Here is a 16401-nt window from a genome sequence, read left to right as displayed (position 1 = left end):
AGTGCTATAGAAAACACAGCAGGGTAACGGAACTAGGGAAGTTGCTGTTTTAAGTCGGGTATCCAGAGTCGATCTCCCTGAGAAGGCGACATCTGAGCAAGGATTTGAAGGAAGTGAGATGGCGAGCCACGCACGTATCGAGGAACAGAGGACTCGCAGCGGAAACGGCAAGGGTGAAGGTAGACTCTCAGGTGAGAGCATTTGCTCAACATCCACCAACGTCTAGTGCAAGCCGAAAGAATAGGATGTGGGAGTTAGGGGCTGTGTACCCAGCTCTAGGAACTTTGGCTTTTACTCATGAGATGAGGTGCCGTTGGACAGATCTGCCTGGGGAAGTGATATAATTTGATCTTATATTTAGGCGCAAGGTCCATTAACTTGGTCTGGCGCTGAAGTCAGTGTTCTCAGGGTAAATTAATCCCAGCACAAGGGTTCAGCCTCACAGCAAGCGCCGGCCCACTATTCTGGTTGCCCACGACCCTTTCACTTAAACCTCGCCCCGACCTACCGCCCTCTAGCTCCCCAGTTCCAAGTATCGCCATCCACTCTGTCCTGTCTCCACGTAGCGCTTCCCCGGCTACGGATTGCGCAACTCAGGCAACCGGAGTCTGCACGCAGGCGGAGCGACAGCGGGCGGGAGAAGGCCCCAGAAACAGACGCGACGAGGAAGCCCTGAGCTCCACCCCCCGCGACGCCCACTGACTGCGCCTGCGCACGCGCCTTCCAGACGGCCGACATTCCAGAGCGGCAATCCGCCCCGCCCCAATTCCGGGGCGGAGTTCTTAGCTGCGCCTGCGCACAGCCTCGCCGCACCCTACGCCTGCGCGCTCTGCCAGCACGGCCCCATCCCCCCCCAGGTTTTTAGGGTGGTGGGGGGAGGGCGCGTCTCGGCGAGTCACGATGATGGCGGCCACCAGCCTGTGGTGAGCTAGCGGATTCTGTGCTCCTCTCGCAGAGCCCCTCGCGCTTCCTGCAGACCCAGTGGCTGGTAACCGGGCGCGTGAGGAAGCACGGTGGCCCGAGCTCGCGAGGAAGGCCGCAGTCGCGGAGGGAGCGGCGCGGCCGGGGGCCAGGACTCGGGGAGAGGCCGCTCTGCAGGGCGAATGTGACAAGCCCCCACCCCCACCGCCTTCCTCCCGAGTGCGCGAGGAGCGCGGGCGACCCCGGGGCCCCGCCAGGCCACAGACCCCGCCCAGCGGCCAGCACCCGGAGCAGGCCCGGCAGCGGAGCTGCGCGACGGCACCATGCTGGTCACCCTGAAGACCCTCCAGCAGCAGACCTTCAAGATCGACATCGACCCCGACGAGACGGTGAGTGCGGCGGAGCGCGCTGGGCCCGGCACGGATCGGGGGCGGTCCGCGCGAGGGGCCGGGAGGGCCTGGGCTGGGGTGGGTGGCGCGGCGGGACCGCGTGCGGGGCCCCGACCTCAGCTTCGAGCGGAGCCCGAGCGGGTAGAGCCGCGGTGCACCCGAGAGGGCATGGCGAGCGGGGGATCTAGGGACCCGGGCGCTTATGAGGCCTGCGGGCTCCGGGCGCGGGTAGGGCCAGGGACCCGGCGGCGCGCGGCCCACTGGACCTTCAGGGTGGGCTGCGGGCTTTGTGGCAGTTTTGTGGCAGGAGTGAGGGGAAGCAGTGGTCGGACACCGAAGCCCGGGTAGCATATGGCGTGAAGCACGCGCTAGCGGGGCACCGGAGGCCTCGGCCTGGGCGCTCTCGGCGGAGGGGCCAGAGGGGGAGGGGACGTCAGGGTGGCCTGGGCGGTCGAGCTGGGCTACCGGGTGTGGGTGCACAGATTGGGGAGGGAGAGGTAGGCGTCGCCACTGTCCCTGCGTGGACCTGGTTAGGCGCTGAGGTCTTGGAGGTGGTAACTAGAGATAATGAACCTTAAATAAAATGGTATCGGGTTCTGTCAGCCGCGGAGTGTGAGTGTGAGGGGTGGTGAAAATGCATTCTTTTGCCCTCTTCGCCGCAGAATTGGTGACCCTTTTATTTGCATAAATCTCGAATCGTCTCGCAGCAGTTCTGCCGCCACCCAGCCCACACCCATACGTTGATTGCACTTCGAGGCCTCTTTGGTGGTGAAGATTGTTGCATTAAAGCCCTTCCAGTAAATCCAGACGCAAACTTCACTCCAGATTAGCGAGTTCCCTGTGTTAGAAGCCTTGAAATTGTAGGAGTCGGAAGTCTGCACCCAACCCCCAAATAATAACTTTTCAGAGGAGAAATAAAAACTCTGAATCTTTTCTGTAAACTCTTGAACGACTCAAACTTCACGTGTTAAATTCTCATGTCATCCTCTGTATTTGTGACCGCAAAAAGCCACTGTGTTGAAACCAGTACAACTTTATGCCAAGATCTAAAAATTGTCATTCAGTGTAAACTTACATCTTGTGTTCTGGAAGTGTGCGTCTGCACACCTTTGAGGTTGTCACAGTGCTGTATTTACAGCAGCAACTTTCTGCCCGTCTGTATTTTTCAAAATGATTGATTCAATTTTGGTGGAGGTCGGGGACCTTCAATTCAGCTCAGTCGTGTCCTACTCTTTGCGACCCTGTGGACCGCCGGACGCCAGGCCTCCCTGTCCATCACCAACTCCTGGAGCTTACTCATTTAAACTCATGTCTATTGAGTGGTGATGCCATTCAACCATCTTATCCTCTGTCGTCCGCCTTCAGTCTTTCTTAGCATCAGGGTCTTTTCCAATGAGTCACTTCTTCGCATCCGGTGGCCAAGTATTGGAGTTTCAGCTTCAGCATCAGTCCATCCACTGATATTCAGGACTGATTTCCTTTAGGATGGACTGGTTGGATCTCCTTGCAGTCCAAGGGACTCTCAAGAATCTTCTCCAACACCACAGCACCACAGTTCAAAAGCATCAATTCTTGGATGCTCAGCCTTCTTTATAGTCCAACTCTCACATCCATACATGACTACTTAGTGTTGGTTAATTAAATAAACGTGAGCGCCCATTTGCGGCTCTAAGTTAATTTGCCATGTACCTGTTTTACAAAGATGTGAAGATTAAATAGTAAATGGAATCAATTATTAATCAATGGGTACCTTAGAGTGAGGAGGTTTTCTACGTCTTGAATTATTTAAAAATGTAGTTCCCAACCTTTTTGAAATTGTGGCACAAAATGATTTTAGTTCAAGGTACTTAATTATATGTGTAAACATGCTACATGATAAATTCTTAAAAGGTACAAGAGATACCAAGTTTTGATGAGAAATTCAGTGTCCTCAAAATTGACAACACCTGTGGATTGCTATTAACTGGCAAATCAAATTCTTCCTGAATATTCCTTTACTGCTTAGTGGGTACTTATAAGTTAAAGGATGGAAGTGAAAATGCAGCTGTTTAATGTTTTCAGCCAAAATTTTCCATAAAGTATCTATTGACTTTGGTTTTTTGTAATGTTGGTGCTGCAGGAACTTTATTCTGGTATTCACAATTAGTTCCAGAATTATTGAAGCCTAAAGGTTTGGAGTGGGTTTGTGTGTGTTGTGTTTTTGTTTTATATTTCTGGGTTTATTGAAGATATGCAGTGACTTTCTACAGCTCCACTGAAATATTTATGTTCTACTAGATTTGTATTGCTCTTGAGGCATTTTATGCATTCATTATCTTAGAGCCAATATTGTGTTTGTATAGATAATTAGCTATGTTGCTATTTGTGTTTGTCTAGATAATTAGCTATTATCCAGTTTATTTATATGAAGTATAAACATATACTTCTGGAGGTAGATTTTCAGAAAGCTTAGTTACAGAGTTGCTTCTTCAGTTTTTTGTTGCTGTTTATATAAATGTAAAACCTAACATTGTTAGTCTGGGACAAGAAATGAAAACATTCAGTCGGGATATTCTGAAACATTTATTTTAAAATGACTTGTGGGTTTTTACTTTAATGGACTTAAATTTCAGAAATGGGGGAATATTTAGAGCTATTTTAATTACATCTTTATAGTGATTTTAAAATTAACGTTTATTTTTAATACTGTATTTGAGAGCATTCCAGTAAGAAAAGAAGCAATGAAAATTATATAATTATTGGCAGACTGTAAGTATCCTGTTTGTGAAAACTAGATAGCCAGGATATTAGGAAAATAAATCTAAAATAAAGGGGAAAAAATAGGATTTTAGTGAGACTTCTAGGGAGATTGACATAAAATGAACAGATTTTGGTCTCTGAAACCTCTAGCCACTCAGAGGTTTGATTTTTTACCTAGAAGTAACTAAGGAACCTTAAATTAGTTAAGTAACTTGAAATGGCTGGTGTAGAAACTCTTGTGAGCTTGAGCGGAGTAGGAGCAAAAATGAGCGAAAGAGGACTGAGAGATAAGAGGAATCATGGGAGTGATTCACTTGCTGAACAAGTAAATGTTCAGTAAGCTTTGACTGGCAGAACCAGAGGAATGCAAGGACATGGAGACATAGTCTGGGTCTTTTGGGGAGGCATATTTACATAGTCTTAGCTCAGACGGTGGCTATAGCGTAGGAGACAGACACAGTAGAAAAAGCAAGAGGATTTGTTTTTAAGGTGTTTGTATTTGCTTTAGTTTTTGAATGTTGAAAGTCCTCCCCTCCTTCTTTTAAAAAAAAAAAAAAAAGTGAAACTTTCTTAACATTGCCATTTTGTACCATTTACTTGACCATTATCTTGCACTGCCTTTAGTGTTAACCATTACAGAAGTCTTTTTATTATTACAATAATAATTCATCTCCTCTTATAAAGTAACTGGGGAAAAAACAACAGTAAGTTTGAGGTGAGACATTAAATGCACACGCTAAAATACTACATAAGTCACAACAAAGCTATGTGTATACATTGGAAGTTTTTGATAAGACGGTTGCTGAAGTACAGTAGTTTTGATTAGACAGTATATTTGATGTTCTGTACAGTAATCTGCAAAGAATTATCTCACTTTGTGATACATTTGTGCTACAAAATACTGCTTGAGTACTAGTTTTGTATATAAGATTTACTAGCCATCATTTTTTAGCACATTGTTCCATCATGGCTAATTGTATTATAATAGAGTTGTGCTGGAGTTAGTGCCTTATTATGGAAGTTTTCTAGATTATTAAAACCTTTAAGTAGTTAACGTATTAAAATACTGTATCACAGGTGTCTTGGCATTTTGGTAAAACAAAATACTGGAAGTACCTGGGAAACCTGGTAATGGCTTGTATCAGACCTTTGCTGTTTCTGTACTTAGCATGCAGGAAGCATTTCAGGGAGCTTTCCAGGTGGTTCAGTGGTAGAGAATCCATCTGCCAATGCAGCTGATGTGGGTTCGATCCCTGGGTCGGGAAGATCCCCTGGAGAAGGAAATGGCAACCCCCTCCAGTATCCTTGCTTGGGAAATCCCATAGACAGAGGAGCCTACAGTCCTTTGGGTTGCAAAGAGTTGGATATGACTTGGAGACTAGACAACAGCAACAAGAATTTGATAAAGATCTTTTGAATGAACTAAATACATTTTTTGGTGAATTGCCAAGTCAGTGATCCCTCAATCTTTGCATGTAAATTTATTTACTGTTGGTTGAATACTTACTAAAAATGTCAGGTCCTGCTATTATGGTGCATACGTTGTAGTGGGATAAATTAGTTGAAAAACAAGTTTTCAAAACCAGATAATGGCAAGAGTTATGTAGAGAATTGAAATAGGGTGAGGTAATGTGATAGTGCATGACTAGGTGGCTACTTTTAAATTGACTGGTCACAGAAGACCTTTATAAATAAGGTGACATTTAAACTGAGATCTGAATAATAAGCACTCAGAGATGGGGAGAGTGTTTTCTTTAGGGAAAGACTTTCAAGAGTGTGCTTTGGGAATCAAAAAAGGCCTGTTTTGTTGTTCTGGTAGGTGAAGGGAAAGAGAGGTGAGGGATTAGAGTTAGGCAAGAGGCCAGGGCCTGTAGGGCTTTGTAATAAGCTGGAGCTTTTCATTGTAAAATAGGAAGCCTTTGGGGGCTTTTAAGTAGAGCAGAGAAGAACATTTCTTTTATGATTTGGAAAGGTTACTTTGCTGTCTGGAGAACAGATAGTACGAAGAGCAGTGAGGCTTGCACAACAGTTTCGGGAGTTGAAGCTTTGACCAGGGAAGTAAGAGTAGAGATATAAAGAGAGTTGGAAGGATTTGAGATATGGCTGGAAGGGTAGAGCTGATGAAGAGTTGGAGTGGGAGAAGTTGAGAAATCAAAGATTAAGTGTAGGTTTTAGTTGTATAACTTGTGTGAATACCATGTTCTTTGACGAGACATGTAGGGATGGGAGAGGAGCAGGTTTAGGGATTGGGGCGGGAACTCAAAGACTTACATTTAAGACGCCTACTAAAACATTCAGGTGGAGATGACAAGGAGATTTGCTATGAATTTCAATTCCAGAGGGAAGTTTGGCTGGGGTTAGAGACATGACAAGCCACATGTATGTTTGACCTCAGTCCATGGAAATGGATGAGATCATCTTGCCTCAGCCTTTTTCAGTGCCTGTTCTTGACGAAATCGATCCCAAGTGCCTAAATTACCCCTTGTGTGCTACTAGAATTGAGGAACCTTGGTGAGAATGGAATGGAGTGGTGCTTAGGGCTGAAACCTGGGGTGCTGTACCATGCGAAGACTGAATAGTGAAGAGGTCAGGCAGTCAAGGAGCAACCTTTGAAATAGGAAGAATCCAAGAGAAGAAAAAAGTTTCAAAGACAAGGAAAGGGTCAAATGTATCTGCTACTTGCAAAAAAGTTAAGATGAAAACAAGGAACATGACTTTTGTTTTTGGCAACCTGGAGGTCATAAGTGACCCGGGAGAGTAGTCTCCTTGAAGCGGTGGGGCCAGAAGTTAGATTTGAGTGAATTGAGGAATGCATGGGAGACACGTGAAAACAATCGCAATAATTCTGAGTGTCACAGCTTGTGGTAGGCATTGTTTTTAAAAAAAATAAACCAGAATTGTGAAAAATATGTAATATGTGTTTTAAAAAGAATTGGAGACCAGCATGATGAGTAAACTGTCTGGGGTCACAGTCAATGGCCTTGGTAGTTTCACTGTCTTTGAATGGTCTTGCCCACAGTCTGATCTCAATTCATTAATTGCCCATCTGGTGATCTTTCCTTCTACTTCATTTATTCAGACCCAGGAGTGGTAACTAGCTCTTATCACAGCAGGTAACTGGAGCTCTTCCTCTTGTCCACAGTGATCTGTTTTTGGTACCTCACTTTAACTTTCCTCTGTTTCCAGTTTTTATGAGACTTAGAATCTGTTTGATCTGTACTGCTTTTCTCTGCTCCCCCCCCTCCATGTTATTGCTTCCACTTTTGCCCAGCTAAAATAGAGCCAGTGGTTATAATCACTCCTTTGCAAGGGTCAAGTGTAGCATGTCTCTTGAGCCAGGCTGCCCAAGTTTCAATCCTGGCCATAGCACTTGCCATGTGATGTGACCTTTGGCTAGTCACCCAGTTTTGTGCCTGTTTCCTCATCAGTAAGGTTGAGAATATAGCCACAGAAGTACTAACTGCTCAGGATTAATTTGAAGGTTATGTGAATTTGAGGTAATACACAGTATGCTTAGTGACAGTGCTTAACAACATGGTCCCACTCTGGCCCCGTGGTTCTTGTTTGAAAAACCCCAGATGTGATGAAGTCTGTGCTTGCTCCTGTGCTACTAGAAGCTGAACACGTAGGCTCCTTGTCTCAAATTGCTGAACGATAATCATCATCAAGTCCTTCGTGCTGCCAGTCATACATTTTACTAGTCAATTCATTTTTCCCGTGTCATAGGCAGATTTCATACCACCTCCACTCTATTTTCAGTTGATGACCCTAGATTTGAGATTTTATTGAGAATATAGAAACTGTCAGGACAGAACTTACCCAAGATCCCAGCAGAGCGCCCTACCCGACAGCCTCTCTGTTGTGGAGATACCTATGTTTTGTGGATAGTACCATCTAAGGCTGCTTCCTCCACTTTCCCACAACTTCCTAAACCCATTTATAAAGGACACCACTCCATCAGTTCTCCTTTTCCTCATCATTGATTTTTCCATTTCTAGAGTTATCTTAACATTGTCCTTGTTTTAGTAGAACCCTCCCTTGTCTCCACATTTGTCTACTGTCCCGTTTCCCCCTCTTCCTTACAGCAGAACTTAAGAGTAGCTCTTGAATCTGTTTGCTAGATTTTTTTTTTTTTTTTAAACATCTTGCTGTTTCAAATACATCATACTGTTCCTAAGATAGAGGAGAGCTTTTTCCCACTTTGTAGTTGCTTGGTGTCTTTGAATGTGATATAGTGCTTAAATCTGTTTTCTCATGGGTGAAATGGGAGGAATAGTAATTTATCTGCCTTCCTCATAGAGATGGTGTGAAAATCAGATGAGATCATGGATCTGAAAGTCTGGGTAAATTGTGAAATCATAAATTTTACACAGTTTTTTAAAAAAACAAGTCCTGTTTTTATCAGTTTTCCATTCATTGTGATCAGTGTTTTCACTGTCCTTTTTGACCATGGTTTTTGTGAGATATCCTTATTTTCTCAGCTTGATGAAGTCAGCAACTTCAGTGTTGAGAGCTGTGTTCTGCCATTTTAGGCTTGAAAATTAAGATTATTTCATAGATAATGTATAAAATTTCTGTTGCTTTTGGAAAGAAATGTTATAAATTTAAACTTGGTATAGAACAGTGAATCCTGCTGAAGGACACCACAGTGTCTGTTCCTCGTAAGTTTGGATAAATACATTTCTTGTATATGGAATTTTTAGTGAAATGAACTTTATAAACCCTTTAGCATTGTATATACCTATTCCAGCAGAGGAAGTAGAGCAGCTACAAATGATTAATATGTATGAATAGGTCCTTGAGCTTCAACAGGTGGATAACAGTTGTTGTCTCTCCCTCTGTCTTGTTCTTTATGGGTCTGGTTGTATTAGGTGGGTGGCTTTTTTTGTTGTGTATTAGATCCGTTCTCTGCCTATATAGAAACTTTAAAATTTACAAGTAACTTGGGAGTTTCTGCTTTACTGTCTTCAAAGTCTGTGTCTGTTTTGATCTTGATGAGACCATACTGTTAGAAGTGTATTTATAATATTGTAGAATAGATTAAACTGGCATAAATAGATAGGCTTTTTTATTTAAAAAAAAAAAGAAGAAGAAGAAATTAGTAGCTGCTGTTGGTTACCAGGGGCTTCCCTGATGGCTCAGACAGTTAAGAGTCTGCCTGCAATGCTGGAGACCCAGATTCAATCCCCCAGGTTGGGAAGATTCCCCTGGAGAAGGGAATGGCTGCCCACTCCAGTATTCTCGCCTGGAGAATTCGACAGACAGAGGAGCCTGGCGGGCTACAATTCAACAGTTCTCTGTTGCAGAGTTGAACACAACTCAGTGACTAACAATTTCAGTACTTTGGCTTTAGGAGCCCAATTATCATAGTTTCTGTTGGGGGAGAATGGATTATGAATTTCAAATTATACTTAAAATAGTAACTTTTAGATCATAACCCTAATTTGAGATTAGGGTTACTGCCTTTGTTTACTGTTATCCACGCATTTGTTAATACTGTAATCTGAATTATTTTTTCAGTTAAAAAAAAACAAAAATGATTGTGCCACATTTTTTCATTCCTTTGGTCCAGTGGGAAGATTTTTTCTGTTGCATTAATGTCAGCTGACATCTTCATAATCAGTTCTGTTTTTAGAATTACCTGAAACCTGCTTTGTGGGCAAGATTCAGGAAATACTCTTTGGTGCCTGCACCAGTTTCTCAAATGGAAGGATACTGCCCAAGGAACCAAAAATGAAAAAGTTTTGCCCATAGTGTAAATGTATGAAATCCTTTTGTAAACATATTTTGCTTTAGGTCTCTGTTTCCTTTTGCTAATGGGGGCTTCCCTGGTGGCTCAGATAGTAAAGAATCTGCCTGCAATGTGGGAGACCCAGGTTCGATCCCTGGATTGGGAAGATACCCTGGAGAAGGGAATGGCAACCCATTCCAGTATTCTTTCCTGGAGAATTCCATGGACAGAGGAGCCTGGCAGGCTACAGTTCATGGGGTTGCAAAGAGTCAGACTTGACTAAGCTACTAACACATACATAATGGTTAATGGCTAAAACTTATTTGCTGTTACTAATTTTTTAATTTGCTAGGCTATATAGTGTTAGAACTACTATCCAGAATTTTCTGCTTTAGTGAGATCTCATAAATTGCAGTGTATTCTTGTGTAATATTAGTAATGGTTGGAAGAGGGTACAATGAGATGTTTTTTCTTTTAAACTACTTAAATTTCCCCTCATTACTAAAAACAATCGAGACTTGTTATAGTAAGTAAAATGTATAAAATAAAAAGCAAAAGGCTTTAGGCCCCTGGTCTTAAGTCCACTTCTGAATTCTGTATATGCTGCTTTTTTTTTCTTTTTTCTTTTTTTCAGAAAAATGTGTGCGTATAATACATAAAAACAACACTATGTATTTTAAAATCCATTGCTTTTGTCCCTTAAAGATAATTGTAAATATTTCATCCAGTCATTTTAATGTATGTGCATTCTCTGCATTTCTTTAGTCACTGTTCTTAATGTATTGTGTAACTATACAGCTGTATGAATGAGCAATAATGTATTTTACCATTTCACCATTGATGGATATTTAGGGTTGTTTGCGGTATTACAGTAAGTAGTGTACTACACATGAACACATTTTGTTCATGTATCTTTGAAGTATTTCTGTGAACATCCTTTTAGTACTGATTCTTAGAGGTGGAATTTTGGGGTCAAAGGATGGCAGATTGCCTCAAAAATGCCTGCATCAGTGTTCACAAATCTCGACAGTATTTGTTCTCAAATACTAAGTCTGTCTGAATAACCAGCCAGGATTTAAATAGAGATCTAACATAGAGTAAATGAATTAAATATTGTGAGACTCTTTGTACACTGCCTGACACATGGTAAGTATGTAGCACCCATGAACTAAGTGATGTTTAAGAAGACTGACTTGCAAAACATCATACTACTATGGAGATAAGATTTAAAAGACATTACTTTTATATCTGAAGCATACAACTTAAATTCGTGGAAATAACTACTTTTAATGGTGGTTGGCCTGAACTAAGATAGTGTCATGGGATACAACTTAAATTCGTGGAAATAACTACTTTTAATGGTGGTTGGCCTGAACTAAGATAGTGTCATGGGATACAATATAGTGTTCACATTGGAAAGTAGTTAGATGATAAGTTGGAACCACTGGATTTAATGTAAGGAATATTGGAGAAGTGAGAGACAACTTCCTCAGAACAGAATGGGATGAAAAGGATAACTGATCTGCTTTTGTGTTGGCCTTTTTCAGTAAACTATTATGATTGTCTCCCTTTTGGATAAAAAAAGCGATGTTAGCTATGTTTAGTGGAAGATGTTGATTATGTTTTTCTTTTAAAATGCACGATTTCATAAAAGAGAAGTATGTGGTTAGAAAAAAAATAGATTTCTTGAGTCTTAACCATATTCTGTCTCTAATCAGTGATAAACTACCATCCTTTATCTAGGGGAAAATAAACAGCAAAATGAAAATATAGTTCCATATTCCTGCTTCATCCAGGAGGAACTTGTTTACTCTGATCGTAGTGCTTAGTATTATGCCCATCCTTTTGAGATGACTTATTGGAAGCATTGACATGTGGCTCAGCACAGTTCAGTTCAGTTCTGTTGCTCAGTCATGTCCTACTCTTTGTGACTCCATGGACTGCAGCATGCCAGGCTTTTCTGTCCTTCACTAACTCCCAGAGCTTGCTCAGACTCATGTCCATCCAGTCGGTGATGCCATCCAACCATCTCATCCTATGTCGTCCCCTTCTCCTGCCTTCAGTCTTTCCCAGCATTGTGGTCTTTCCCAGTGAGTGAGTTCTTTGCATCAGGTGGCCAAAGAATTGGAGCTTCAATTTCAGCATCAGTCCTTTCAATGAATATTCAGGACTGATTTCCTTTAGGATGAACTGGTTGGATCGTCTTGCAGTCCAGGGGACTCTCAAGAGTCTTCTCCAACACCACAGTTCAAAAGCATCAGTTCTTCAGCACTCAGCTTTCTTTATAGTCCAACTTTCACATTCATACATGATTATTGGAAAAACCATAACTTTGACTAGATGGACCTTTGTTGGCAAAGTAATGTCTCTGCTTTTTAATATTCTGTCTAGGTTGATCATAGCTTTTCTTTCAAGGAGCAAGTGTCTGTTAATTTCATGGCCACAGTCACCATCTGCAGTGATTTTGGAGCCCAAGAAAATAAAATCTGTCACTGTTTCCATTGTTTCCCCGTCTATTTGCCATGAAGTGATGGGACCCGATGCCATGATCTTAGTTTTTTGAATGTTGACTTTTAAGCCAGCTTTTTCACTCTTCCTCTTTCACTTTCATCAAGAGGCTCTTTAGTTCTTCTTTGCTTTCTGCCTTAATAGTGGTGTTGCCTGTGTATCTGAGGTTATTGATATTTCTCCTGGCAACCTTGATTCCAGCTTGTGCTTCATCCAACCCAACACTTTGCACGATGTACTCTGCATATCAGTTAAATAAGCAGAGTGACAATATACAGCCTGGCTGTACTTCTTTTCTTATTTGGAACCAGTGTGTTGTTCCATGTCCAGTTTTAACTGTTGCTTCTTGACCTGCATACAGATTTCTCAGGAGGCAGATAAGGTGGTCTGGTATTCCCATCTCCTGAAGAATTTTCCACAGTTTGTTGTGATCCACACAGACAAAGGCTTTATTGTAGTCAGTGAAGCAGAAGTAGATATTTTTTTGGAATTCTCTTGCTTTTTCTATGATCAAATGGATATTGGCAATTTGATCTCTGGTTCCCCTGCCTTTTCTAAATCCAACTTGAACATCTGGAAGTTCACGGTTCATGTACTGTTGAAGCCTGGCTTGGAGAATTTTGAGCATAACTTTGCTAGCGTGTGAGATGAGTGCAATTGTGTGGTAGTTTGAACATTCTTTGGCATTGCCTTTCTTTGGGATTGGCATGAAAACTGCCCTTTTCCAGTCCTGTGGCCACTGCTGAGTTTTCCAAATTTCCTGGCGTATTGAGTGCAGAACTTTCACAGCATCATCTTTTAGGATTTGAAATAGCTCAGCTGGAATTCTATCATCTCCACTGACTTTGTTATAGTGATGCTTCCTAAGGCCTACTTGACTTCACATTCCAGGATGTCTGGGTCTAGGTGAGTGATCACACCATCATGATTATCTGGGTCGTGAAGAACTTTTTTGTATAGTTCTTCTGTGTATTCTTGCCACCTCTTCTTAATATCTTCTCTTCTGTTAGGTCCATACCGTTTCTGTCCTTTATTGAGCCCATCTTTGCATGAAATGTTCCCTTGGTATCTCTAATTTTCTTGAAGAGATCTCAAGTCTCTCCCATTCTGGTGCTCTCCTCTATTTCTTTTCATTGATCGCTGAGGAAGGCTTTCTTATCTCTCCTTGCTATTCTTTAGACTCTGCATTCAGATGGATATATCTTTCCTTTTCTCCGTTGCCTTTCGCTTCTCTTCTTTTCTCAGCTATTTGTAAGGCCACCTCAGGCATTTTGCCTTTTTGAATTTCTTTTTCTTGGGGATGATTTTAACCAGCCTCCTGTACAATGTTGCGAACCTCTGTCCACAGTTCTTCAGGCACTGTTAGATCTAATCCCTTGAATCTGTCACTTCCACTGTATAGTAGTAAGGGAATTGATTTAGGTCATACCTGAACGGTCTGGTGGTTTTCCCTACTTTCTTCAATCTAAGTCTGAATTTTGCAATAAGGAGTTCATGATCTGAGCCACAGTCAGCTCTTGGTCTTGTTTTTTGCTGACTGTATAGAGCTTCTCCATCTTCAGTTGCAAGGAATATAATCCATCTGGTTTCGACATTGACCATCTGATGATGTCCATGTGTAGAGTTGTCTCTTGTGTTGTTGGAAGAAGGTGTTTGCTGTGACCAGTGCATTCTCTGGGCAAAACTCTGTTAGCCTTTGCCCTGCTTCATTTTGTACTCCACGGCCAAGCTTGCCTGTTACTCTGGGTATCTCTTGATTTCCTACTTTGCTTTCTAGTCCCCTATGATGAAATGGACACCTTTTTTGGTGTTAGTTCTAGAAGGCCTTGTAGATCTTCATAGAACCGTTCCACTTCTGCTTCTTCAGCATTAGTGACTGGGTCATAGACTTGGATTACTGTGATACTGAATAGTTTGCCTTGGAAATGAACAGAGATCACTCTGTTGTTTTTGAGGTTGCACTTAAGTACTGCATTTTGGACTCTCTTGTTGACTGTTAGAGGAGTTGTAACTCCATTGGCTGCTGCTTCCTGGAGAAGCCATGTGCAAGAGTTGCTCCCTTTTCCTTCTTCACAGCATCTGGAAAGAAGGCTTTTCTGTATAAGCTATTTCAAAATGATGCTCAGCTTGATTGGGTTAGAGAAGACTGAAAGTAGTCTAGAAACCATCCTTCAGAAATACATTCTGGTTGAAATGCCTATGGGATATCCGGTGAAGGTTTCTAGTAGAGTTGGATATGCAAAACTGAAGGTCAGGGGGAGAGCTGGGCTAGAGATACAGGTGACATCTGAATCCTTCTCAAGACCTAGAGGTAGATGAGATGGATCATCCCGGAAGAGTGTGCCAAAGAAAATGCAGTCAGAAGCAGAGCCTTGAGAACACTTAAAGGTCTGGGCAAGGAAGGGGATTGCAAAATGGAGGGGGTAGAGGTAGGAGGAACACTGGAAGAGTTTAGTGTTACGGAATCCAAAGGAGGACAGTGTGAAAGGGAGAAATGGGTCAGTACTGTCAGCTGTGACAGAGAGGTCAGGTAATACTATAGAGAAGGATTAAGACATGTCGGGGGCTGATGCTGCTAAACTCAGGGGTACTGGGGAGGGCCACCTTCCTGTCATTGTAGGAGTGGCGCCGCTGCCGACAATAAGCAGCAAAATGAGAACAAAGTCCATGCTTCAGTTTATCCCGTTGTATTGGACTCTTGAGTAATAAGTATGCAGTTGTGGGTAAGTAAAAGCAATGTGTTGTTAACTTTTTTGAAAATTGCTTGAGACAAGGGGAGGAGAGTGTAACCAGCAGGAGACAGATTGGGGGAGGGGGTTGTTTTTAAGATGATAGAGAATTAGGTCTGTTTAGTGTGAATGGAAATGAACTGGCCTTGAGGGAGAGGTTGAAAATAAAAGTGGGTGGGGAGATAGGAAACAATGAATCTAGCAAGGTACTGGAGGGACAACAGGAATTAGATTTGAAGAGAGGGATACCTTTCATTTAGTAGCGAAGAATACGGAGATTAGGTCAATCTGGATGCCAGAAAAACCATGTGTCAGTTTGGAAGCGGCAAGTTGAGAGTGTGAGTTCCTGGGGTGTTGTCTGTGTTTTGAATGAAGTAGAAAGTGATCATCTGTGGGGAGGGGGCACGTGTTGGGAATCAGACTTAGAGGAGAGTACAGATTTGAAACAACAACCTCTTGGAGGAGGGAGGGAGAGGGCTAACCAGGGGAACAGAAGGATTGGGGATGTCTTTCCTTTTCTTCGGTAACATTAAGAAAAGTGTGAATGTGGATAAGTAGCTGGTTAGGTATTAAAGGTGAGATTTGTTAGCTACGTGAGGTAGAAAAGTATGACAGCACAGCGTGGTTGAAGTAAATTTTGAGCGCTGACAAATTCAGTTGTGTTGGTCATATGTGGAGGTTTGCCTGGTAGGAGCAGTAGGAAGACAAACAGCTGTGTGTTAGGAAGTCGTAGAAGCAGTGGCGTTATTGTCCACGCTGAACAGAGCTGGAATGAAAGTAGAGGCTCATGGGACCAAGGTCGTAATGAAATGCAAGAGCAGGTGTAGTGAACAGTTACTGAGAGAGTTGATGGGAAGGGATTAGCACTTCTATTATAATTTCGAAGAGCATTTTGGGGCTGTCTAATGGCTGTGAGTAGATGGCTTAAATGGATTGGAAGTGAAGATCGTTGGGTTGAGGTAAAGGAATAATGCCAGAAGCTTGGACGGGTCAGTGAACCTGGTTCCAAAGTCTAGTTCTCCTGTGTTCTTTGATGCATGACCTAAAGTGGTATTGCCAGGTTGAGTCTACACACACTCCCACACACCCTCTGCCAAAATACTGAGACATTTTGGCATATTGTCCACAAAACATTATATTATTTGATACTCTCATTCTGAAAGTATATCCCTCTCTTCACACTTAACACCAAAAATTATTCAAGACAGTCTTTCCCAGTGTGACCGTTACTGGATTAATGATAATCTGAAAGTAAAATTTGTGCTTCTGGTTATTAATGAGGTTGAGCTTTCTTTTTATTGGGTCTATAATTGTGACTTGCCTGCTGTGTCATTTGTCCATTTTTCTGTTGCTACAGGAACCGTTTTCTACTATTTCTCTTAAT

General features: G+C 42.5%; 1 protein-coding gene across 1 annotated transcript in view; it reads left to right on the top strand.

Moving 5' to 3' along the window:
• Nucleotides 1-868: 868 nt before the first annotated feature.
• RAD23B (RAD23 homolog B, nucleotide excision repair protein) overlaps nt 869-16401 on the top strand; it is a 43391-nt gene continuing 27858 nt past the window's right edge. The window contains exon 1 of the mRNA XM_061163476.1: nt 869-1310. Coding sequence (XP_061019459.1) covers nt 1245-1310 — 66 coding nt within the window. The 5' untranslated portion in view covers nt 869-1244. The remainder of the gene's footprint in view (nt 1311-16401) is intronic.

This window comes from Dama dama, chromosome 16 (assembly GCF_033118175.1).
Source record: "Dama dama isolate Ldn47 chromosome 16, ASM3311817v1, whole genome shotgun sequence".
In the NCBI taxonomy this organism is placed as follows: domain Eukaryota; kingdom Metazoa; phylum Chordata; class Mammalia; order Artiodactyla; family Cervidae; genus Dama; species Dama dama.
This window is presented reverse-complemented; position numbering and strand designations above follow the sequence as displayed.